Source organism: Manacus candei, unplaced genomic scaffold (assembly GCF_025592945.1).
Source record: "Manacus candei isolate 608988 ecotype Guabito, Panama unplaced genomic scaffold, ASM2559294v1 h1tg000018l, whole genome shotgun sequence".
NCBI classification, from domain to species: Eukaryota; Metazoa; Chordata; class Aves; order Passeriformes; family Pipridae; genus Manacus; species Manacus candei.
The window spans coordinates 7,294,799-7,320,533 of record NW_026138066.1 but is presented as its reverse complement, the minus strand read 5'-3'; the positions used below and the strand labels follow the sequence as shown (position 1 = coordinate 7,320,533).

Here is a 25,735-nt window from a genome sequence, read left to right as displayed (position 1 = left end):
GTTAAATGTGTTTGGGTTTTTTCCCCTCCCACTTCCTCTTTCATCTCAGTCCTACATGCCCCAGAGATGACTTTCTGTGTAACAGCTTGGCTATTATTCTTTCTCTCTGTGTCATGGGCTGTATTAGTAAAATTAGGGACCCAAGTGCAATGCTTTTTTTGCAGCTTTTTTTCCCCCTTATCTTTTAGCTAGGCTAAAGTCTGCAGGAACTACTTCCTCCTCCTCCAGCACTGCTCCTCCCTGGTTATAGGACTGATATACAATTAAACTCCTGCTGTACAGAAATGATCTTGCAGGTACACTGACTTCAGAAAGACTCCAGCCTTCCACCGCTGTTCCTTCTTAAAATGAGAGTGCTGAGACACCTCCATTGCTTCTCCCTAGACAGTTGGGCCTTTGTGCCCTGAGCAGGTTGCTGTGGAAACTCCCAATTTCCTCTTTGGCCAGTGCTGACTGTGGGGCTTCTCAGGAGTATCGTAGAGCACTCTCATCAAATCACCTATTGTTTCTCTGCTCCCACTGCTTATCAGAAGTGGGGATCCCCTTTCAGTGGCACTGCCCCAGCCGGAAGCGCAGTCGCCACTTGCAGCCCCACCAGCTTCACAGTTGTAGGTGGTTGTTTCGCTTGCTCCTTGTGCAGCCGTTCTCTGACACGCGGTGGAACTGATGGTCTGGAGGGGTGGGTGCTCTCCAGCCATCTCACTTGTACATACCCTGGTGGTTCTTACAGTGGCACAACAGTAGTCAAATCCTGAAGTTCCTTTAATCTGTAGTGTGATGGAAGATCAGTCATTTGGCCCCTTTAGGTACCTGCACTCTTACCTCTGATGCGCAGGGAGGTAACATGCTCGAGTGAAGATTTGGGTGGATGCCTTACAATCTGCAAGGGCTTCCAGCCAACAGCTACCTACTTTTCATTTCTTGTTCTGTGTGCATCAAGATTCTTGTTCTACGTGAGGAAGATCTGAGCTCTTGGGCAGAACACATGAAGTCTTTCTTAATTTTCTTACTAAAAAGTGCTCTCAGAATTTTCAGGTTTTATTTCTAAAGAGAAGAAGGGGGAAGGTGCACCTCACCTATGGTTTCTGCCTTATATTAATTTTTTTTTTTCACTGGCCTAGAAAGAGTATTTCCAGCTAATCCGTGTTAAAGCTTGTGCTTGTATATATAAAGTGTTCATTCTCCATGCTGCATATGTGGTCAGTACCTGCACATGAGCATCCATGTCCCAAAGGGAGTTTATACCCACCTGCCTGGGAACTCTGCTCATATAACCAACCATGAATGTCATTCTTTTACTGCTCCCTGTAAAAGCACCAGTCTGAGCATCTTCTGTTGATGTGCACAGGAGGGGCTGGTTTTCAAGGCAATAATGCAAGAATTGAATGGGTCCTGGCCAAAACTGACAGGTCAAAGGGGATGTGGAGGTGCTTGCAGGTGTGGGAAGGGGATTGACTGTGAGGAACACAAATGCTTCCTAGTCCAGGCCATCCTTACCAAGAAAAGGTTAATTTGCAGCACTGTTGCCTTCAGCCCTCTCCCCCCACCCTCCATGGAATCTTTTAATCAAGGTTGGTGCGGTGAAATTTCAGCCCTGAAATGGTGCCTTTGTGCAATCATTTTGGCGTCTGCCATGGAGCGCGGGGTCGTTTTCTTGTCCTTTTTTTTGATTTTTTTTTTAAATGGCTTCTTTGTTCCCTACCCGCCTCCCCTCCCTAGCCTTGCATCTGTATCAGATACGATTAAAGGGATAGGGAAGGATGCCGGGCCAGCTCCTGCTAGGCTGCAAGACGAGTGATTAACCCCTCTGTTACCAGTGGCATTCTCAGTCCTGTCTTAGTTGTGAGCATCCTCCTACATGAGAGGAAGCATTCTTTCCACTGGAGAATGGTCGAGGCAGAGCCTACTTGCTTTCTTAATTTGCTTTATGAGGAGCTGGAGAAGGGTACTTGGGTGTAGTTACAAACCTTCGTTTCCACTCTTCTGTTCATCCATGCCGTGTCACTTCTCTCTCACATCCCTGTGATCAGCTCTCATACCCCTAACTCCATCATGGCTTCCCTTCTTCCCCACACACACTCCTAACCTCATCAGCATTGCAGTAGTTCCTTCCTGGGCTCTTCCTAAAGCCTGTCATTTGGGGTAGAGATTTCTCCTCTCCATAAATGGTCAGTCCTATTTTGCATAGAACTCTTTAGCTGGCATCACTGTTATTAGATCCATTAAGCCATTCTGCTATGGATGCTCTTGACCCCATACAGAACTTCATCCAAATAGTGCTGTGCTTTTTAAAAAGTTTTGAATGTGTTCCCAGATGTTCTGCTCACTCTACTTGCCCATAAAGTGTTTAGTGAACACAAACTCACTGTATTTGCTCACGTGCATCAGCATTGAAACCCTTTGGAATCAGCCTGTAATTGTTGTGGAGTCTGTTAATTGGGCTCCTACCTTCCTGCTGTTAGCCTCAAGAGATGTTCTGAAGCACAGTGATACCTGCTACACATTTTCTTTCTGGAAACTTCAGATACCCTCTCAGATCTGACTATACCCAGAATGTCTTCAACAAGTAAGAAGGTGTATACATCTAATCTGGAATATACTCTGTGTGTGTGAGTGTTTGTTGTATTTACGTTTTTGCTTGTGGAAGGCAAGAGGCTGAGGGGTTGAGTTTCTACAGAGAAACTAAAGGTTGCTTCCAAAATACAAACGTTTGTGTATGTGGGGAAGTTTTTTTTGAAGGTATGTTACCTGCTACCTGGTGATGAGGAACCAAGATGAGAAATCCCACACTTCTATCCTAGGGAGCATTAACAATTACACTAAGAAATTTTTGGGTGAAGCACATGCAAAATAGTGCTCCTTATTGCGTGTGCTGAATTTCAGCTGAAGAACAGAAATCAGTGTTAGTGCACTTCTTACGGAATCAGTGATTGGAGCTGGGGTGTGAGCAGAAGATGAGCTTCACCTCCATGAAAGAGTCTGGTCAGCCAGAGTTCTGCCTGTGTCCTTTTCCTGAAAGGTAGAGGAAGGCTGTGCACAGGATCCTTATGGTGGTGATGTGACCCATCATACATTTACTGGGGGGAAAAACAAACTTGAAGAGAAGACGTCAAAAAAACCCAGACATGTGAAAATGAAACTTTTAAGTTTATTATTCCATATGTTTAATGCAGAGTTAATGGTGCTAGGACAGCATAGAGACTGAGGAAAGGGAGGTGAGGGAGGAAGGTGCTACTTGCATAAATAAGGGGACAGGGCTGGAAGAAGTTACATGCGTACAAGGAGCAAACATTCTACGTGATCTTTTCAGACACCACAAGGATAAGTCATCTGTAGCTAAGGGAGGCAGGAGAGGCATCTGACAGTCATATCAGCAGAGGGATACAGCAGCGCCCATCACAGTCCACGTTTGGTTAAAGTCTCTTTCTAGACTGGAATATGCACTGGACAGTCCCACAAATGTCTCTGTGATCAATTGGCAGGAGTCATCTTTTCCTGCAGTGAGTTTTGTGCCAGTTCACTCCCTGGCATGACAAACCACCCCAGTCCTGAAGGTGACAAAGGAGAAGCAAGCAGACTGTCCTCAGGTGTTGGACTGAAAAAGATTAGTCTGACTGGGAGAGCTGGTTGCTTTGACTTTGAAACCCAAAGGGGAAAATAGATTCCTTTGCACCTAAATAGGCTTCTTTACACCCATCCAAGATTGGGTCTGTATCTACCTTGCTTAAAGCCACAGGAGTATCTTTCCATCCTCAGTGTAGATGGGAGAGAGGTGTTGACTGACTTGACTGGGAGACATGATGAACAAATGAGTGGGGACACAGATCCCATCAGCCTGGGTTTGGAGTGGGGGTTCAAAGAGTACTGGAATCACCTCTGGGTGTTGGAGTGGGGGTTCAAAGAGCACTGGAATCACCTCAGGGTGTTGACAAGTGCATAGTAGCTTTCTTGGTGCCTCTTCATTTCAGGAAGGCACAGTCAAACATGGAAGAGCAAGGACCAAGTTTGCTTAGAGGTTGTTTGGGATTCTGAAGAGATTAGAAAAGACTGAGAGGCCAGAAATGCCCGACATAAATGAATGATACAGAGTAATTTTAAGAGAAGAGGATTCACCCACAACACCGTAGTGATTCACTGGTCCTTCCCCACCTTTCCTCCACCTCCATTCATGAACACACATGTGCACACAGGCTGTAATATGAGTTACACTAAGACTGACAACGCTGTTCCCAAGTCCCATACACTGTTCAGGCAAGGCTTAAAATCCCCATGCTGGAAAAAGTGTAAGATTAAACAGAGACAGGATGGAGAGAGGAGGTGGGGAGAAAAGCTAGGGTGCAGCTGTGGAAATCAGCAGGGAAGCAGGTGTAGGTTGGTCTTCCAAGTGGTTCAAGATTCATGCACGTGTGAATCTTAGGCAGGACTGCTGCACGATGCTGATTGCAAGGAAGCCGTCCATGCCATCCTCCCTACTGCTCCTCTTACACATCCACCAAGGCTGAGCAACCACCCTTCACTTTCGGTAGGTGACAAAGTGCTTGCCATTGTAGCCTGTTGGAAACACTTGCTAACTCCCTGGAGCAATCTGGGGAGGGGAAGGAAAGGACAGTCTCTCTCATTGTACAGTCCATGGTGCACACAAAACCCACCACAGACCAGTCACTCCATGTCTAGAATCCTCCTCATCTAGAAGGCAAATAAGGTGTGGCAAGCCAGTCGTGTGGCCTGCATGAAAGTGGTAAAGGGCAAAAGGATGATAAACCTTCCTCAAGGCGAGTGTGCCAATGATAGCTGGGGTCAAGAAAGGCACTTCGGTATACTCAGTGCATTCTGGTGACTGGATGGGCACTGAGTGACCTTGGAGTTCAGAGGCTCTTCTGCCTATGCTGATTCTTCGGAGCCTTTCCATCGCTGCTTCGGTCACCGTTTCCCATTCCCTATGGTCTGGAGAGAGTCGTGTACACGGGCTGTTCCCAATGTGTGGGGCTATGGGACTGTGGCACAGAGGGTGCAGGGTCAGAGATGGCAGTGTAAAGGGGACGTTGAGAAGGTCCCATATAGGAGAAGGCAGAGTAAAGGCCAGAGGCTTGAGTGGAATGGCTGTAGTAGGGTCCCGAGGGCTGGTGGTCCGGATAGTCAAACTGTGGCCTGGAGATGGAGGGAAAGGCCGAACCGTAGTGGGGCAGACTCAGGGATGTGTAAGCTATCTGGGAGGTGGAGGGCTGGTCAGTGTAATGACCTCCAGGGGTGGACCCCTCTGTTTTCACCTGGGCCTTGGAATCCACCACTGATGAGGTGGCAGTGGACAAGGAGACTCCATGCTGCTTGGAGATCCAGGCAGAGTGTCCACTGGCTGCAGCCAGGGCGCTCCCAAGGCCGTAGCCAGCAGCCGCCGCTGCCGCATAGCCCCCGACATGGCCTGGGTGGCCGGCGTGTCCGTTGGGCGGCAGGTATTGGTCGAATTCATTGACATCAAAGGTCTCCATGTTGGACATCACTTCATGGCTGATCTCCCCAATGTCCACATTGCCAAAGTCAATGTGTGGCTTTCCCCCTTCCCCAAGGGAATGCCCTTCCCGTTTGGAGTCGGCTTTGCCTGCCTGCAGCTCGGTCTTAGGAGTGGTAGGCGGTGTGGGGGGCCCGTGGCTCTGACCTGCAATGTGAAGAAGATTTTGAGGAGGAAAGAGAGAGAAGAGGTGAGTTACTGCTTTATGTCTGGCTCTATACATAACTCTGTTCTTCCCAGTATGCCAACAGCTGTCTGGTTGGAGATTTCAGTGGAGGGAGAAAGAAATAGCCTAAACCAAACCTTTTTATGTCATCTTGTGGAAAAAAGGGAGGGTGCAACGAGACCAGAAGAATGCAAGTGCCTACAAAACTCAGGCACATCCCAGAACTGCTGACACCAGCAGAGCTTGTTGGGTCAAACTCTGTGCAAGGTGTGAACCCCCTTGCCAAGGCTTTCACCATGATGACTTGTCTTTTTTGAGCCTCTGAGTTGACTGTAGCTAAGAGATCAGTAGATTCACAGAGACCTGGGACTCACCTGAGGAGTGTTCTGGATGACCGTCAGACATAGGCGACCCTTCACCGGGATGCCTGTGATCCAGGTGGGCATTCTTGTAGTGGGCCTGGATGGCAGCAGCCCCGCCAGCATCCCCCTCCACCTGGCCTTCACCCTCACCCTGTGTGGCCTTGCCGTTTTTCCGCCGACGGGGCTGGTACTTGTAATCAGGATGGTCCTTCTTGTGCTGCATCCTCAGCCGCTCTGCCTCTTCGATAAAGGGCCGCTTGTCGCTTTCATTCAGCAGCCTGCAGAGACCAAGGTGGTAAAGAGGAGAAGAGGGGAAGGAGTGGGGCAGTATGTCAGAAAAAAAACCACCTATACACAGCACTATGGGACACAGTGTGTAAATCCAAATGCCAGGGTGCTGCCCCACTGAGGGTACTTCCCAGAACAACAGGAAAAGCTTGGAGTGTTTCAGTGGAGACAGTAATGTTTTCCTCCTACTCATTATTATTCATTAGGCTCTGACACTGGTTGGTGCCAGTGTTGGGTCCCCCTTCCCCACCTGTGTGATGCTTCTCACCTCAGTAAGTTCAACACCCTCTCTTATATTGCCAAAGGGCAAAGAGCAGCCTTTCATAGCTGTGTAAAATAAGGTTGGACGAGCTGCTTTCAAAAACCTTGTGCAAATTAAGGGCAGTTGGGATCATCCTTTGGACAAAGGTAGAGTGGTACACCATCACTACCTGTAGTGTTGCCTTCCCCATGACTCTTGCTCTTCCCCAGACTCTGTTTGTTCCAGGTTAACCTCCCACTCTTCCGTAGGCTCTACTCCAAGTTTGAGACTCTACTGAGCAAAAATGGCAGCAACTGGTGTTGGCTCCACAGTATCCATGTTGTTGTCTGGAGCTTGCTAGGCCTTTAATCATGTTGCAATATCCTAGAAGGGACTCAAAGAAATTTTGGAAGGGGCAGAAACAGTGTATTCTGCTATTGCTGTAGCTCCCGCTCACCTCAGACATGGATAATGCAAAAGGCTGAAGCACAAAGGGCCAGCCTTTCTTGAACTTGGCCAAGCAGTTGTAAAAAATTTAGCTTCTATGTTCCTTGTAGAAATAGATGGGCTTTGGTCTCTGGATGAAAGGCACTGCAGAAATGTAAGCTCCTTCTCTGTATTCCTGCCAGATCATGAGCTGCTCTAGTTTAAGATAGGCTCTCCAAGGAAATGGTGAAGTGCACAGGAAGGATGGCTCAGAGCATTTGAAGATGAGATCAAACTCATAGCTCAAGGCTTCAGCAGCGTTTCAGCCAGAAGCACTTCAATTTCATTTTGTGGTTTTCCTCCTCAAATATTCTTGTGACTTAAGGTCATTCTATGTCCAGCCAAAAACCAGTGCTCTCAGAAGTGACCAGTCTTCCCATGACTGGGAATTCTCCACAGCTGTTAAGGAATAGCAGCGCTCACAAATAGCAAAAAAAAATTTCATTTGTTATGTCCCCAGCAAAATAACTACATGGGATGGGACTTTGGCAGCACCTTGGCACCCCTGTAGCCCTTTGCACTAAAATGTGACCAATTCTGTTAAGCTGTAGGCTCTGAGGAAGATATAGAGGCCTGAACTGGCCCAAAAAACTGAAGATGAAGAGGAGGCATGGCTCAAGGAAAACACGGGTAAATCTGGTGGGGGATCAAAGAGGGGACCAGCAAGTAATGGGTTGGTTCCTAAGCACCCACTTTCCTCCTGCTCCTTGTGCATCCCCTCATCTGGCAGCCAGAAGGTGTATGGCACAGGCTGGAGCCCATCATAGTGCTGACCTGGGTTCACTCCGGGCAGCCTAAGCAGGTCGCGGCCACACACCACATTCCTCCACTGCCTTAATCCCGGAGATTAAAGCAATTGAGCCACCATGAATCCAACACCAGCTTTCCTGTCTCCCTCCTGCCACCGTATACCACACTCACACGTCCTGGAGGGCTCTAATCCCTCAGCCTGTGCTGCTCCAGACGGCCCTCCAAGGGCCAGCCCTTGTAGGCATCGTGGACTGGGAGTGACCTTGCCTTGGCAAAACTTTGATCCTTGCAGAACTTGGGATATGGAGAATAGAAGCAAAACCTGCAAAGCTCAACCTCTGAAATCCATCTTGGGTATGGTGTGAACCAGAGCTGTTGGAGGCTATGCAGGAGTCAGATCCCTGCCCTGTGAGCTATGTTCAAGTGCCTCATCTCCTCTCCCCTTGACAGCAGCTCACGGGCAGTGCCACCAGCAGGACAGAGGTAAGTCCACTCCCTGCAGTTTTGTCTTCTGGTCTCTAAGGCTGCCTGCTCCCTCCTCCCTCCTGTCGGGATCAGAACTCAAATCGGCTTTAGCAAAGTGAAACTGGTGCGAGCAGGCAAAGGCCAGGAGATTTGGGGGGATTTGGATTTCACTTGCTTCCTGCCCTCCCCCTCCTGCCCTCATGGTCCCCAGGCCATAATGCAAAGGAATCTCGCACGGGCAGAGAAGTTATGGATCACAGAGCAAAGCCCTTCATGGGGCTTATCCGAGCCCGACACTGAATGCTCACCCCCGAGCTGAGGGGAGAGGGGCAAGCATCCAGCGCCGCACTCTGGGAAGAGAAAGAAGGGCTAAAATCTTTCTGCCCACCTCTTGCAGCCTCCCCTTCTGCTGCCTGGCATTGCGCCGCCCTGCGTGCCAGGCACCTTGGCTCAGCCAGAGGCCTGACCCTGTGCTGGGACTCAGCTGGCAATGAGTCAGTGCGGTGATGGGGTTGGGCGCTGGGGCTGATGCAAGGCAAGGGCTGGCTGGGAGCAGAAGGCAGCCAGGCAGGCTCTCTCCTACGGGTCCACGGCCCTAGATTTTGTGCACGTGAACCAACTCCCTGGGTGCTGCTACCCTCATGCAAAGATACCCTCATTGGGGACCCTTGCTCCTCCCTATTAAGTCTTCCTCCCCTTCTTCCATTGTCTCTCTTGTTTTCCACCCCAGAGGTGGTGCTGGCTGGCATTTTGGCTAATAGTCATGCTGACATTTTCAGCAGCCAGCCTCCATTTGAGATCTGCTCCCTGTCCCACACTGGGGAAGGAAAGCATCCTAGGAGAGATTTCCTGACCATGAAGCACAGAAACATTCCCTTCAGTTTTAGTACCTCCCACTTGGTGTCTGCACCCATGAAACACCCTAAGTGGGTACAGACTTGGGAAGGTGAATGCCCCCTAGCACCACATTTGGGGTCAGGTGCGTAGTGTGGCCATCAGGGCATATCCTTTCAAATGAGGACTGGGGCCTATAGGGGACATGGTGGTGGCACTGAGATGGAGCATATTCTGGGCTTAAAAAAAAAGTCCAGGCCATTGCATCCCATTTTGCAGAGGGGCACATGGGATGGCACTGGGGTTACCGCTCCATCTGCTAGCTGCCTCTCAAGATTTCCCAGCCCCTCTCAGTGACGATTGCTGGGGACACGCTCAGTTTAACAGTGGTCTGCAGGCAGTCTCTGTGCTCAGCTGCATTTGCCTCTCTGCCTTACATGCCCTTTATCTGTATAAGGTCAGAGCAGCCCGCATGGAAATAGTAGTAACCCACATTTTCCAGAGCTACAAGCCATGGCTGTAGGGTTTGGGTGGCCACCCTGTAGGAGTGAGCCAGGGCCCTTTGCAGGGCCCTGTCAAAAGTTTTGACCCTTGTCAAAAGTTTGAGACCAAGCCATCCGGAAAAAATCTTGGCTGCTTGCAGTTGTACTGATGTGTGGGAGCTATACATGTGGGACAGTGTAGATAATGGCAGTGGGAACAGTGTAATAATGGCAGTGGGAACAGTGTAGATTATGGCAGCGGGAACCTCAGTGGAAGAAGACCCAACCATACCATGGCTGGAAGGCAAGTCTCCAGGCTACTACCCTTATAGCCTTTGGGCTACCTTCCCTGGAGTTTTGTGGCTTTTCAGCCTCACAGAAAGACACACACATGAGGTCCTACCAAGGTCAGACACTGCCTGTACCCACAACCCAGCTTACTCTGCTCTGGCACAGCTTAGAGAACCTCAGCCTGCACTAAGGACACTCAGAGGGGAGACATTCAGCAAAGCACCCAAGTGGCAAACTCAGCAGCACACAAGAACACCAGGCCTGACCCCACAAACTTCTCCTGGCTGTACAGTGCCCTAAGAAACACCGAGACCTTGACCATTGTCCAGCAGCAGTGTCCTACTGTTCTGAGTCCCATGCGGCCAGCAGCGGGAGCCATGCCCTTGGAGCAGGGAGGCAGTTGGGTGCACGGACATTTGGTGGCTATGTCTCCCTGCACTCTGAATGCAATACCTGTGGAGTAGTGCTGCTCTGCTATATTTTCAAGGAAAATGCAGTGTCTGGAAGGAGACCATTTCTCTAAAATCTGGCAATATTTTGCAGTAGAGGAATGATACCTTGAAATCAACATTTTTGGAACAAAAAAGCTGGATTCTACACACACAAACACACACACACACACGCACGCACACACACACTCACTCCTTCCAGCACAGCTTCACAGTCCAGAGGCTGGCAGCAGAGCCCCAGGTGGGAGTGAGTGCCATGATAAAGGGAAGGGAAGGCAGAGAGGGTCAAAGCAGGAAATTGCATCAGATTAGACACCTGCAATCAACAGCCTGCCTTTGACTTCCCAAAGAAATCTCTTTTCTGGGGTTACATTAAGCAATGAGGAGTTACAGTAAATGGGCTAACATAGCAGAGGCACAATCTAATGCCCAAGGGGTTGGTCTCTTGCAAGCAAGGAGGTTTGAAGCCAAAATTAAAAGACCTCACTATCAGCTGCTATACGGAGTATGTTTTGCTTCTGCTTGGAAGAATGTCTCCTGGCCCACCCAAGACTGAAGGCTTCCTCTATGAAATGCTTTCAGGGCTGGAGAGAGAATGAGCCTTGGTTTGCGTTGGTTGGTGCAAGGCAGTGGACTGTGCTGGGCACTTGTGTCAGTAAGTATTCGTAACCATTTGGTGGGGTTATAGGCAGACACTGTCAGATGGGATGGAAGTGGCACGGCCAGCCGCACACGTTTGGCTTGGGCACAACAGCTCTCTGCACACTCACAGGCCAGCTGTAATCAGGGCAGCCCATCAGTCTTCTGGAGGAAGGAGCAGAGGGTACATCAAGGACCCAGGATCCGCACTAAGACAAAATGAAAATGGCCACACAAACGGATGGGGCCAGAAGGACAAGCGTGTGTGTGCTGGCAAGAAGGGAGGGCATTTCTCTGGGTGCAAAGGGAGATTCAGCTCATTTGCAAAGAGAGATGTGGCTCATTTGAGTCAGCATACTCCAAGAGAGCCTGCTAAGTCTGGGACTGTTGTAAGTCTCTTCCTTTCTGCTAAGCCTCATACCCCACTTTCTAGCCAGGTCTCTCCTTGCCCATCTTGCTGAACCTGCATGACCTGCAAAAACTGGGACCATCCTGGGAAGGATGGATGTGGGGCTCTGACTGCTTGTCTCTCTTCCCCTGACCTTCATCCTTAGCTGTAACTTGGTTTCCCTCTTGCTTTGTGGCACTGCTCAGAAACGAAACCCTGCTGGCACTGGGACATGAGTTCAAACAGGCTTGAGGCAGACACCAGTGACTTAGGGCTTAAGTCTTAAGCTCAGCCCATTTCCTGCTATGCACAACTTGGCCCAGCAGGGAGGGTAAGCCAAGAAAACGAGATCTCCAGGCAGTCAGGCAGGGGAGGACCAGAATTGTCCTGGCTGGGAACAACAAGGAAACTTAGTGGGAAACACATGAAAAGGTCTGCCACCTAGGATAGAGGAGAGCTCTGCTGAGGAATCCTTCACTACGTTCAACCACTACTCTTGCTCCAGTCAACGTCTATGCTCCCCATAGAGAAGGAAAGTTCCCCATAGAGAAGGAAAGTCCCCTCAAGTGAAATGCATTCCATGCCGCTAAGTCTCCATCCTTCCACATGACCGCACAGTCCTCCACAGGACACCTCCGGACCTCAACCCTCACACATCCCACTCCGCCGCTCGCTCTTACCTCCAAAGCTTCCCCAAGGTCTTACTGAGCTCGGCGTTGTGGAGGTGCGGGTACTGGTCAGCCAGCTTCCTCCGAGCAGCCTGTGCCCAGACCATGAAGGCATTCATGGGCCGCTTGACGTGGGGTTTGCTCTTGTTACTTCCATTGACCCGGACAGGCATGGGCACCAGGGTCCAGTCATAGCCACTCAGCACCTGGCTGACTGCCTCACGGATGCACACTGGGAACTTGTCATCATCTGCCTCTGTGTCTTGCTGTTCCTTCTTGACCTTCCCCATCTCCCCGTTCCCAGAACCAGTGAGATGTGGGGAGTTTTCTGACGCCATGGAGGGTCCTGGCGAGAGACAGTGGTGGTCTTCAGAGCCCACTGGGCTCATCTCCACCTCTGAAAGGTCTTGGTCATCAGCCATTGTTGCTCTCGAGCCTTCTCCCTTCCTTCTCGCTGTCCTTCTTCTCACTGGGGAGGGGAGGAAGGAAGAAAAAAAACAAAGGAAAGAAAGGAAAGAGCGGGGAAAAGAGAAAAGGAGAAGCAACCACCAAAGCTGAAAGGTACTCCAAGGTCTCTGAAGAGCTGACCACGAGTCAGGGGCTGCTCACTAAAAGCGCAAGCAAAGCAATTGCCATGCACACCACAAAACCCGTGATCGATGGGGGTGGGGATGGGTCGGGGCCCCTGATTAATTGGCATATTGCTCCCTATCTCTGCAATTGTGTGGAACTGACATATGCAGAAGGGCCTACAGCAAAAGGGATAAGGAAGGTTGGGGACCTGAAAGGAGAGAGACATGGACCATCCTGCCTGGGCACAGCACCCCACAGGGGAGTGGGATATGGGGGACAGCCACAAAACTTGTGTGGGGAAGTGCTCCTTTCTTTCAAAGATGTACAATGAAATTCCTAGGGGGAGGCATGAGAGGGGAAGCGCCAGCACGGTATTGATAAGTCAGAAGGGACCTATATTCCAGCTGCCAGGGAATCTGAGCGGGTGGTACCACTGTGAAGGGAATCAGCCCAGGCCCTGGGTCCAGACTCAGAGACCCTGATCTCAACTATAGAAAAGTGCTTCTGTGGGAACACCTCATCCCTCACCCTCCTCTTGCAGCTGATAAACCAAAGACTTAAAATACATCTACACTTCATCCACACACACACTCCTGTCTATGTGTATATACGCATATACATACTCACATCATGCATATATCTATAAATATACAGATACAAACAAAACCAAATTTAACTTTGAGACAAGCCAAAGCTTTGGGTTGCCTGCCCCACACACTCCGCCTCTCTCCTTCTGTCTGTAGTCACCTCTAAAAGTCCCTGCTGCCATGCAGTAATTTCCCTCTGGAGAAAGAAACACTCTAAAAATAAAGGCCTTGCTATCCTTCCCATTCAGGAATTAAAAAAAAAAATAGAGAAGAAGAAAGAAATAAAAAAGAAAAAATAAAGAAGCGCTAGAAAAGCATGCCCCTGACTTAACTGAAGAAAAAAGCCAGTCTAGAGCAAGGGCGGCTATCCCTCTAGTTTCAGAGGGCAACACAGACTTTCATTGGGGAAAATGAAAAAAGTAAGAGAAAGTAGGGGGGGAAAGCGCGAACAAACGTGTGCGCGTGTGCAAGCGAGCTCAGGTAGGAAAACTTACATTGCTGGCCGATGTGCCGGGCAAATCCTGCGAGGGCTGTGATTTGTATCCCAATAGTCCCCCTGTTCTCCCTCCCAGCCCCAGCGGCGTCGGGGCGTGCAGCACAGGGAGGCTCTCAAGCGAGTGCCATTCCTGGAGGGAGGCTTGGTTTTTACTAATACCCCGGCTGGATGTCTCTAGCTGGCTTTGCTGCTTAGCACCGGGGGAGGGAAGGGCGGAAGGTGGAGCCAAGCACTCCTCAGAGCCAGAATACAGTCGGTCAGGGGCAGCGGGGAGGGGACGCAAGCAGCCCCCCACCCCACCTCAGTCACCAGCACGTTCCCTGCTTTCCGTGGTGCCAGCCTCTTCACTTGAACTGCTGGCATTGGGCTGCTCTCGGTGGCATGACCACCCCAGAGATGGTGCTGGAAGATTCACCCCTGAGAAGCTGGGGTGGTGGGATGCTGGAAGGGATCTAGGTGGTTTGGGGAGGTGGGTGTGCATCCCCAGGACAGGAGTCCCACGCTTTTTCCCTGATAGCATGGTTACTCCCAAGAGATCTAGTGCTCCCCATGTGCTAAATGAGTCCCCAGTCCTTGTCACAGAGTCTCATGAGGACCCTGCTGTGCTGCAACAAGTTGGCCCAGGACCCTTTCGTGCTAAAAGAGCATCATTCAGACCTGCATCTGTAGGGTGGGGAAGGGGATGCAGGAGATCGGGTGTGTCCTGAGGGTGGAGGACATCAAGTCTAGGGAAAATACCATGCTGCTGGACAGTGGATACCAATTTGAACCTTCTTAAGACTTTTGCAATCTAGGGATGGGCTCATCACAACATGTTCATCTCTGTGACATCTTCCCAAGACAAGCAGGCTCTGCCTCCTCCAACATGCTGAGCTGCTTCTGAAGGTAAATGTGGGGTCTTTCACAAAGAAAGGAAGGTTTCCTGATGAGGACTCTCTCACACTCACCCTTATTCTTGCTGCTAGTGCACTGGGACATGAAGAGGATCTTAGCACTCAATGTACTAGAATGTTGTCCATTACATCTTCCATTTTCTAGCTTGCTTTCCTTCCCAGGTGCTTCTGGTAGTTGATTTCTTTACTTTTCTTTGTTACCAGGGCTAGTATAGACCAACACCAACCCTTCAACCATGAGAAGTCACCCATGAAAATTCTGTTGATCTTTGCAGGCCCTCCTGAGTTATCAATGAGATGAACCTAGCTCTGGCCTCAGCTGCTTGCTGGAGACCCAACCTGAAGACACTTCAGTGCTAAGTCATAAAATATAACAAGATTAAAGGATGTGATCCAGGGAACCAGCTTGAAGGGATTTCAAGAACATTTTCAACTCCTACAGCAGATACTCACTCTAGAAACCTTGTGATGACAAGAAAACTTAGTGGAGAGCCTAGCAAAATATCGAGACCCCGCTTCCTCGGCCAAATCAGCAGCTGGTCAACCTCAAGTCTTGCAGTATGGGATGAGTTCTCTCACCAAGAGAGACCTCAGTTGTAGTTGTCACAAGAAGAGGTCTCGCAGCACAGACAGGAGCAATTTGGCAGATCACCCTCTCTCTGGTGGACAGATAACCAGCAAAAACTAGTGGGGCAAGGTCAGTTTGTACACAGTTGTCCATGGCCCACTGGATGCAGAGTCAGTGATACTGCAGAGCTCATGGCATCTTCCCCCACCCAATCTGCAGGGGCCCTGCATAGGAGGTGTGGGAGAAGTGGAGTGGGAGTTGGTCTCCTGCCCCTCAGGAAGGTAGCCACTGCTGAGAAACGCTGCCCTGCTTGTTCCCCTGTCCGCAGCCAATCTCCAACCCGGGCTGGGGAGGAACAATGACACAGAAAATGGCCAGAAAACCATGTTTATTTGCCCTCCCTTCAGATTTATTTGCCACTCCCAACTGGATAAGAAAGGAATCAGACCCAGAAGGGATTTCAGTAACCCCCAGGGCTCTGGATCAGTGTTTGTCCCACTGCTCACCATCCCTGTCAAGGACTGTTGCCACCTGCCAGACAGGACCCAAGTCCCATTCATGCCTTTTTGGAAGAGCTGTGGGTGCCTCAGCTGCAGAGGGTCAAAGGAGTATGTACCAGCCTCGCTGTCCCTGCAATCTGATGTCCCAGTGTCTGCTCATATTTAAATGACAGGGAAGGGATTTTTTCCTTCATTCTGCCTTACTCCAGTTCTTAGGGTTTGTCTCCTTTGGTCCAGCCTCCACTTTCTGAACTCTCTTTCTTTGCAGCCCTTTCCCCCCTTTTTCCAGATCCCTCCTACAGCACTGAGTGTTTGTATATCCTTTTTCAAGTCTCTTCTGTTCATATATCGCCTCTTCTCTTGTGTTACAAAGAGGCAGATGCAGGAGAGAGAGCTGTGGAAAATATAACTCTACTGTAGCAAGGAGAGGTATGATCTTTCTCTTCGATTGAGGTGAGAAGACAGGCAGAGGGGAAGGAGAAGAGACCATTCCTGTTTCAGGAATCACTAGGGTGGCATGTCTCTTTCTCCTCCTCCTGGGAGTCAGTCCTGGGGGGCTTTTTGGAGGACCCTCTAAATGCTACTGCCGACCACAGAAGCTGACATTGCAGAAGTGGTCTTTCTAAATGCAAGTTTTCCCAATAACTGATCTCTGGAGGAATGCTCAGATAGCGGATTTCCATCCCTTCTTTTCAGCCTATATTTCTATGGACGAGGAGTTACAGGTCCATAAGAAGGGACAGTCCTTTGTGAAAGAAGGGATTCACAAGCCAGACACCTTGGTAAGCCACAAATTTCCCATGACACATCAGTGAATTGCTTTCCTTGGGCCTCAGTCCCCAATATGGAAAGCTGGAAGGATGCCACTTCTCCACCATAAAGCTATGTGAGGAAGAAAATGGTTAAAAGCAAGTGGGAAATGGAGATGTTCCATCAGGTACCTCTGTGTCCACATCACTCCCAAGGGTAGTAGGAAAGACACCCTGCTCCAGGCTGACTGCTTGGAGAGCAAGGTGCATCATTGCAGCAGCACCTCCTCAGTAGGGTTTAAATGAGGGGACCACATTGGTAGGACACCTCCACCACCCAGGTGGGACCACTGAGGTTTCTGGGGAGGGATTTTGCCAGATGACACCTATTCCTCTGCTTCTGTAGCAAGAGAGGAGTAAGAGGGGAGAGCCTGTCCACAGTAGAGGAGCAGCAGGATCCCCAGCATGAGAGCCAGGGCCAGCTTTTGTCCCCTGCCCAACTCAGGGGCACAGGACCGGTATTGTCCCAGGACTGCCTGGGAAAATGGGAGGGGTTCTCCATGAAATCTTTCCATACAGTAAAACAACGTCAGAGCTGGGGAGCGAGGAGGGGACGACAGAGACATTCGAAAAAATACATACACACACCCCCCAGCCAAACAATACCCACAGTGTGCTGAGGGAAAGGGAGACCCATGAATTGGGAGTTTGATAAGGATTTGTTCGCGCGCGCGCCCGCTCTCTCAACAGCCCCTTCAGTTTTCCCAACAACCCCCCTCCTTCCCTTGCTGGCTTTCTTGTTTGGGCCCTAAACAGTGCACCGTCTTTGTTCAGGATACAGGTGAATGACAATCATGTGATTAACACACACTCACACACACACACGCACGCACATAAAAAGCTTTTTAAGAGCGTCCAGCTTGCTCCAGACCCGAAGACGGGAGAGGAAGCTCGGGCTAAGAGGAGCTGAGGCGGCAGCAGTGGTCAGGATGAGAACGGCCACTTGGACGGACGAGCAGGCGCCACCTCCTCTTTGCAAAATCCCCTTCCCGTGGCGGTGGGCACGTGAGGCAATGAGGGGCAGGTGGGGTGTGGGGGGGGCAAGATTTGGCATTTGGGGGTGGGAGGGCATCTTGCCCCTGCTGTCTTCTTGACTGCACCAGGCTGGTGTGGATTTGCACTGCCTGTATCCCCCTCTGATGCTGTGGGAAGGATGGGGAATGACCTTACCAACATCGTGCCAGTGAGGGGAGCCAGGTTTCCCACACCAAAGCCAAGCCCTTGACCTACCCTGCCTCCCTAGTGGGATTTGCATCTTTGCCGATATGAAGCTTGCTGGTCCTACCTGACATGGCTGGAGGGGAGGGCTTGGTGGAAAAATTAAAAGATTTCAAACCATTACTCTTTTAATTTGATGATTGCCATAGTGTGATGCTCCGAGAAAGAGCAGGGAGGAGCAAAGGGAAAGGTCAGTATAATGCTTGGAAAATCTGTGAATCTGCAGATGGTCCCACTCATGAGACATCACGGGACATGACTGATGACAGAGATCAGGACCAGGTCGTACCCTTTGCTGGAGCACCCAAGCCCAGCCCTGTCTCCACCATTTCCTCATGCCCTTCTCTCCAAAGTCCTTTCCCATCTTGATGTCATGACCGTTCTCCCAGGTTCCCAGTGTGTGGATTATTTTCAAGGCCTTTCCATGAAATGGAGAAGCAGAGGGGCCCAGAAACCAGTGTTTGTGTCACCCTCCTGGATTCTCCATGATCTCCAAAGAGCCCTTCAATTTGCCTTGTGTCATAGGCATCCTCCCAACAGGGAGCTGGGCACAGAAACCACTGCTGGGTTCTGGTCTTTAACACCCTGCATCGTTTTTGGCGGAAGCTTCCACTATTGGTCCTAGACCTTCCCAGACCTCTGAGCTTCCAACTGTGGGCCTTGGTGAACTGGTTGCTCACAAGGCAGCCTAAGGAGAAAGAAAGTGGTGTGGGTCACTCAGGAAGCACAACCATACCTGCAGACATACTTGAGTTTTGGCAGCACCGCACAGCGTCTGTGTGGTTACAGGACAGTTACAGCTGCAGGGGCTGTGCAGTGGGTTTTGTCATGGGGTATCAGGGGAAGCACAAGGCAGGCAATGTCTGGAGTCATTTATTGCTGGATGAGTTGTTTGACAACGCAGTGTCCTGCACAGGGCAGCAAAAGAAATGTCGCAGTGGCCGACCTCTTTAAGGATTATCATTCCCCATGAGCAACAAGGCCCGGATGATGCTGATTAGTGCATGGCCCTGCACTCCCATCACCCCAGGACTGGATGGGAGCCCTCAGGAAACTTCTTGGAGACTGGGTCTGGGACATGGTTGCAGAGTCCCATCTGGCTTCAGAGCAGGAGAAAACCTGTTCCCTCTCCAAGACATGATGAGGGCTCCCACAGGTGCAGGATACCATACCACTGCTGCCACTAGTGTGTGGCCTTGATGTGGCCAAACAGACTTTGCTGAGCAGCACTTTTTGCTCTAAACCAGTAGAGTAAGGCACCAGCTGTGCCAGAGAGGAGGTGTAGGGAAAACCTCATGGAGAGTAAAGAGGAGAATCATCCCTGAGCATTGCAAATATCCCAGGGAGCTCCCAGCCCGTCACCTTGGCCAATCCAATGTTTCATGTGCATGACAAGGACTTGTGAGGGCTAAACAGGACAATTTTCCTGCATTACTGGGGTCTGGGAAGATCAAAGAGGAACGGGGCAAGCATGTCTGTCTGCTACCTGCTTTGTTAGGTGGCACTGAGCCTGCCTGGCTGTTAACCCCCTCGTCTCCTGCCAGAGAGGACAGGTGTACTTCCAAAAGGCTGATCTCAAAAAGCATGCACTGAAGGGGTAGAGTTGAGGGAGAAAGAAAGATTTTGCCTTTTCTTGGACAGAGTCTGGCATATCTAGTGTTATGTAATGGAGGGAGCTGGATGCTTTCGGTCTGCACAGCTGAGGAGAGATGCCAAGAGCAGAAAGGAAGGGAATTGTACAAGACTGGGCAGAACAACCAGAAAAGCAGAAAAGGGGACCCTCTCAACAGGACCTGTGGTGGTAGCAATGTTGAGTGATCCCAGTGAGCTCATTCAGTAGTGGTCAAGGTGGCTCCAGAGCGATCTTCACCTATTGCTGGTCCTCTTAATGCAGGGAGGCTCCTGGGGAGCCGGGGGAAGGGTTAAGTTGCGAAGGCTTCAGCCTGCTGCCTTGGCCCCTGTAATTCCTCCAGAGAGTAGGACTGGGAGAACAAGGAGCCCTTTCTCTTCACAGGAATTAATAGCAAAGAGTCATCTGGGGTGTCATTCAAGCCCTGATCAGCTCCCGGAGGAATGTGAGGGAGAGTGAACGAGAGAGCACGGCCTGAGGCCGAGGCACCAGAGCCAGGGCAAGAGCAGTTTGGCTGGTAACCAGAGTTACCAGCCAGTATTTGGGCAGCGGGACTATCTTCCCCTTCACCCCAATCTCCATGTGCCCTCTACCCTGTGCAGGATCTCACCCTGACGCTCATACTCAAAGGGATCCCAACAGCTCCTAAGCTTGTCTCTTATTACCCATCACTTCATCCCCAGGAGGGATGAGATGTCCAAGCCCGTCAACACCACAGCCTCCCCTCTGCTGAGCCTGGGGGGATGTGCCAGGCAACCAGGCGCCAGCACAACCCCACTGCCCTCACACTGCACTTGAACTGCAGGAGGCACCCCCTTTCCAGGGCTCACTCATCACCCCCAGCCTATAATGGCTGTCAGATTTGTCCTCCCAATCAAGTTTGCCCATGGAGAGGGTCTCCAGGGAGCCCTCAATCACAGGATAGCAGGCTGTAGCTTAGGGAACTACAAAGTTCAGTGCTGAAGCCTTTGCTGTTGCATTGTCTCACCCAAACTGCCTTGGTCACTGAAATTTCAGGAGAAAAAGATTAATCTAAGGACTTGTCATGCGACTGTTTCATGGCTTTTCTTCATGGCTACAGAGGAAGGCTTGAAAGTGCTGCACAGTGACACTGCAGCATTGCCTGTAATGACAACCAGCTCTGGAGAGAAAAGAAGAGACTTTGGCCACATCTCTACTGTCCTGAGAAGGAGACTTTGGAGTGATCCATCCTACACCATGACCCCCTGCCTCTTCTCTACCTGGCCACATCACGGGCAGCTATGTGACAACGTGTGGTAGCACAGACTCGAGGCTCTGACAATGCAATGTGGTCAGCTCTACCATGTGGACTAGAGGGCCTTCAGGGCAGCCCTTGTGTCAGCTCCAGGTGTGAGCACAGACTGCAACTTAAGCTTACCAGCCTGGCAGTAAGTGTAGGTTGGGCAGACGGTGACCTGCATGAAATGCAAACAGAACCATGCTGGAGTGCATGAGTAGATTTTGCTGGCCAAAACGTATCCCACCAAAGCCTCCCCTTCTCTCCCCACATACCAGGTTAGTGTATAACCAGTCTTAAGCACTAGCCTGGCATCTCAGCATCCTCCGAAAGATCCATAGTGCCACCGGGATAGACTCCTGCCCCACTCCCTGTAGCACCACCACCACCACTACCACAATGAGTGTGCCTTGTCGTAGAGGGGTTAATAAATGATGCAAGAAAGAAGCCCTTTAATGCATGATGACCTTTGGCCTTTCATAAATCACAGTGTTGGGCTGCAAATACACGGGGGGCACAAGGCGTTGGGGGGAGAGGATGGGAGGGGGTCCATGCAGCTGCGCCACGGAGTTGACATTGTTCCCACCATCACTAAAGTGCAACAAATCCCTCTATTGTGTTCCTGGTTTATCTGGTTCCTCTTGTTTATTAGCAGAGGTTGTTTGGCGCTGGCTCCAGCCCTGGGCGGGTGGAAAGAGTGTTGGCACGCACCAGAGAAGGGGAGGGAGGGAGTGGGGGGGATCGGGACTGGAGGACGAGAGCAGTTCATCAATGGCTGTATTGTCCCATCTTTTTTGTTGCTCCTTTAATGATATGTTCGAAAAAAAGGGGATTAAAAAAAAAAAAAGAGGCGGGGGTGGGGGGGAGGCAAGAGAGGGAGAGAAAGACAAACGGCACAGAAGGACGTGGTAAGAATGGCTGGTCTGGGCCCACAGCGGATGCTGTTGCAGCTGGGGAGGATGGGTCGGGACAGAGCCGCGACGGGGCTGCTCTGTGCCTTTATGCTTCTTATTCAGGTCGAGAGTCGTGATCCCCAGTGGCTCAGGCTGGGCCCACTCGTGCCAACTCTATTCATGGCCAGCTGGGACCACGTGTGCATGGCAGAGAGGATGGGGCAGTGGGAGTGAGGAGCTGGGGCCAGTGGGGAAGGGGAAGGAAGGCTAATCCTCACGTCCCTCAAGACTGAACCTGCCTTCCTACAGTTGGCAATTGGGAGGCACAGTGTCCTCAAAGCATTGTCCGTGTCCTTCATCCTGCTTGGTTATTGTCCCCCAACCTACCCACCCATTATAGTAAGTAACAGGGCCACTTCCCAAATTAGCAGAGATTTTCTTGTGCCCAGACCTTGCTTACACTTGCATTTTTTCCCCTGCAGCAGCCCATGGACACATGACCATGAAGACCTGCACTGATTTTCATGGGGATCAGTGGGGCAGTGCTTCCAGGGATTGCTGGAAGGTGATTACGCTTTGCTTGCCACTTTGACTAAAGCTAGGTGACAGCATGGGTAAAATCACCACAGCCACAGGGGCTTTGCTCGTCATTGCCATGTCTGTTGCTACCCATGAAGCTGAACATACACAAACATCCCTAAGAGGTGCATATTCCACCATAAACAGCCTTATTGAGATCAAAGTGAAATTTATTGATAAAAGAGTGAAATTCTGTCTGGGATGCTCAAGGGCACTTTCTAGTTCATTTCAGGCCACTGCTGGCTGGTTTTTTGCCCCATCACACCGTCTGTTTCTGCTCCAGTGACTCCACCACCTCAGAGGTGTCACATAGGGGCATGTTGACCTGGACACGCAGGAGCTCTGTGGTGATTTTTTATTTTTTATTTCAAATGGCATGACTCAGAGATTGAAACATTCTGCTGAACTTGAAATAGCAGGTTTTATTTTGTGGTTATTAGGCTCTTGTGTCTGACCTCTCATCTTTCAATCTGGGTCAAGTTTTAAATGCAAAATGCCAGCTTGAAATGAAATGTCAGAAATTCACTTTGAAAATGTCCATTCACAGCATTTTGGCATTTAGAAAAGAATAATTCAGGAAAATTGCCTTGAAATGAAATGTTTTGATATTTTAAAAATTTATGTCCCACACTCGCTTTCCAGTCAAAAGTGCTTGTTGGATTATGTCTGGATTTGCAACTGGTTTCATTTCTCTGAAGTCCCATTTCTTGGTAAATTATTTACTAATAATTGCTTCCCTAGTACCAGTCATTCCCACATTCAGATGATGCCACATCCTTGCCATTCTTGGGAGTTCTCAGGGTCTCCACAAAGTGCTGGAGTGTGGTTGGGTTCTTGATTTCCCTGAGTCCCACCTTGGCACAGGTGATCTTGGAACTCACGGTAGGCCTGCCATCAGTCCGTGCCACCTACCCCCTGCAGGTCAGGTGTAAAGCCCAGCACTGGCACAGCTGTACCTCTATGGCCTTAAAAATGAGAGGCTTCAGTTCATTTAATGTGGCCACAGATGTTTGTGCAGCTGCAGCTCAGGGTGTTTCTAAAGCAACATGTGAGGAGTGGCAGGGATGTGAAGGGCTGAGAGGAGGGAACAGGACAGACTATCCCTCATCACATGGATATATAGCAGTGGATGCCGAGGGACCCCTTTTCACCCGAGTGGAAAATGAAGTGTGTCAAAACTAAGTAATATTGCTGACTTAATTAAAGCTAACATTTTTCATACTTTCTTCTCCCACGTAAACATAAAATGAGAGAGTGAATTGGCCACAAAGAGATATGCAAGGTAGTGATGACAGATTGTACAGCTGCCAGCAGCTTCCCAACGCCTCATTTAAAAAGTGGTTCAGCTCCCCACCTCCTCTTCTGCCCATCACACCTCTTCAACAGAAGCCTGATGATCTTCTTCGCTATAAGAAATTATCAAACCTGATTCTGGCTTCCCCCAGTCAGATCCTGCTCCATATCCAGCAGGTACTTCCATACCCAGTGTCAGCTAAAGCATCTTCCTCTGAAAAGAAAGAATGAATAGGCAAGATTCAAAGAATGAATAGGCAGTTGTCTAAGCAACAGGACAAGAGGCAATGGGCAGAAACTGATGCACAGGAAGTTCCACCTGAATATGGGGAAGAACTTCTTTACTGTGCAGGTCACCGCGTGCTGGAACAGGTGGCCAAGACAGTTTGTGGAGTCTCCCTCATTAGAGTTCAAGAACCATCTGGATGCAATCCTATGAAACATGCTCCAGTATGACCCTGCTTGAGCAGCAAGGTTGGACCAGGTGACCTCCTGTGGTCCCTTCCAACCTGACCCATTCCATGATTCTGTAAATAATTCCCAGCATCAGTCAGTATCACTACTTGCTCAGATAAAACATTCAGGTCCACTTGTCCTTCTCTTCCTCTAGTCCAGTGAGAGGGGACTTCATAGGACTTCTACATTAAAAACTCAGAGAGTTACAGGGTTTTCCTTGAAAAAATTTAGTCTCATGATGAGTATAACAGCAAACTGGAAACAGAGTATGGTTTGCCTATGCCAACTTGAACTGGTGGCAATATCAACCCTTCACCTGTGCTGGACAGTCACAGGAATGTATTAAAGCCAAATCCCCTCTGAGACTCTCATGGCTCTCTTTTTTCCCATGGGCAGTCTAAGCTTTGCCCAACCTAAGGCCATCTCTCAATCTCATCAGCCCTCATAGCAGGTGGCACTTGTGGCTTTGAAGGAGAAGTTAGTGTCGGCCCAGAGTAGGTCATGACATGTGACAGAAAGGACAGAGCACTGGGACCTGGATCTATAGCAAGCAAGTGTACCCCTGAGTGTCCTCAAAGGCAAAGTCTAGCCTGAGCTGCTCTCCCTGCAGGCAGCATCAGGATCACACTGCAGATGCCCTTAAAAGCATTCAGTGGGCAGTGATGAGGATGAGTCAGGTTGTCTCAAGGCTGTGCCTGCAAAGCACTGCAGTTTGCAGTAGGGAACACCTCTCCTTCCACATGAGCAGGTAATAGAAAAGAAAATAAATTCTCATCATGTACACGAAGAGGATGTCTCATCCCAGACCACGTGAAAGACACTCCTTGGACACTGAGGTCTCAGCTGTGCTCATGGTGGACCTGACTGCTTCCAGGGGCATCCCTTGGGGTAGGGACAGGACTGTGGCACTCACTATGAACTTCACAGTCTGAGCAGTTGTCAAGAATTTTGCCACTAGGTTTTGTTTCCCAAACCCCAGGGAAGTTCAAGGAACCACTTGCCAAAGAGTCTGGGAGTTTTTAAACGGGTATCAGCATTAAGCTGGAAATTCTTAACAAGCCCAGATCAATTTCCTAATCAAGAGGTACATTTGGGATGTTTTAAATCTAAGTGTCACCTCTTGGGAACAGCACGGGCCCTGTACCTCTGAGACAGTTCAACATTGTGCACTTTGCTCAGGAGCAGGGAAGGAGTCATAGCCTGCCGGGATGTGTGACACGGTGACTAGAGGAGCATGGCACTGCTCGCTGAGCATCCCGGCCCAGATGGCACAGCTGAACCTGGCGGGCAGCAGAACTCCCCGGCACCACCGGCTGCACCAGTGCCTGCTCCCACGCTGCCCACAGCACAGCTGCCTCGTGTCCCCTCCTCTCCCTATCCCCCAGAGGACAACACTGTATCCGTGGTCCCCTGGCTACCAACGTGGCCCCTCTGTCAGGGGTCCCCTGGCTCACTGGTCAGCTCTGTTTGAATCAAGGCATGAGAATTTCTCCCTCGTTCGCACAATCATCTTGCCTTGCCCCCCCAGCCATCAATATCCTCCTTCCCTGCCTCCCTCCTCCTTCCCGCCGCCTCCCCCTTCTCTCGCTGGAACTTCCCTGCAGCTGCAGAGCTGGCCAGACAATCGGGTGTTTTAGAGAAATACATTTTTGGGCTAATTTGCCATGCATAAGTGTTTCTCTTACCCTTTAAAGGCAGGGAACAAAGAGCACATTCTCTGGGAGCTCTGCCCTGTTGTGAGCAGCCCTGCAGCTGTACAGCACTGTGCTACCCTCCGCTCTCCTGCTCCATTCTGCTAACTGTGCAAAGAGATGAGGCTCTGCTTCTCCCCGGGACCACAACATCTCCTATTCGTCACTACACATTTCTTTCTGCTTTGTATTTTTTTTTAAAGCAGAGCCAGAACAAGTGTGGAGGGAAGGGATTTGGCAGCACTGTCACCTAGACTGAGTTGCCAGATCCTCCAG

The 25,735-nt window shown here is 50.2% G+C and overlaps 1 protein-coding gene across 2 annotated transcripts; it reads right to left on the bottom strand.

Annotated features, from left to right (window-relative positions):
- Nucleotides 1–3,164: 3,164 nt before the first annotated feature.
- Nucleotides 3,165–13,840, bottom strand: SOX10 (SRY-box transcription factor 10). 2 transcript variants are annotated; one of them, XR_007904067.1, is made up of 5 exons: nt 13,670–13,840; nt 12,028–12,484; nt 6,047–6,312; nt 3,917–5,653; nt 3,165–3,874 (listed from the first exon to the last, which is right to left on the bottom strand). XR_007904067.1 is itself a non-coding variant. In XM_051784509.1 (4 exons), the coding sequence occupies exons 2-4, from the start codon at nt 12,435–12,437 to the stop codon at nt 4,938–4,940; spliced, it is 1,392 nt and encodes a 463-aa protein (XP_051640469.1). In that variant the 5' UTR covers nt 12,438–12,484; nt 13,670–13,840; the 3' UTR covers nt 3,165–4,937. The 2 variants fall into 2 exon arrangements, 1 of the variants encoding a protein (XP_051640469.1); XM_051784509.1 differs by having other exon boundaries at nt 3,165–5,653.
- Between the last annotated feature and the right edge of the window lie 11,895 nt (nt 13,841–25,735).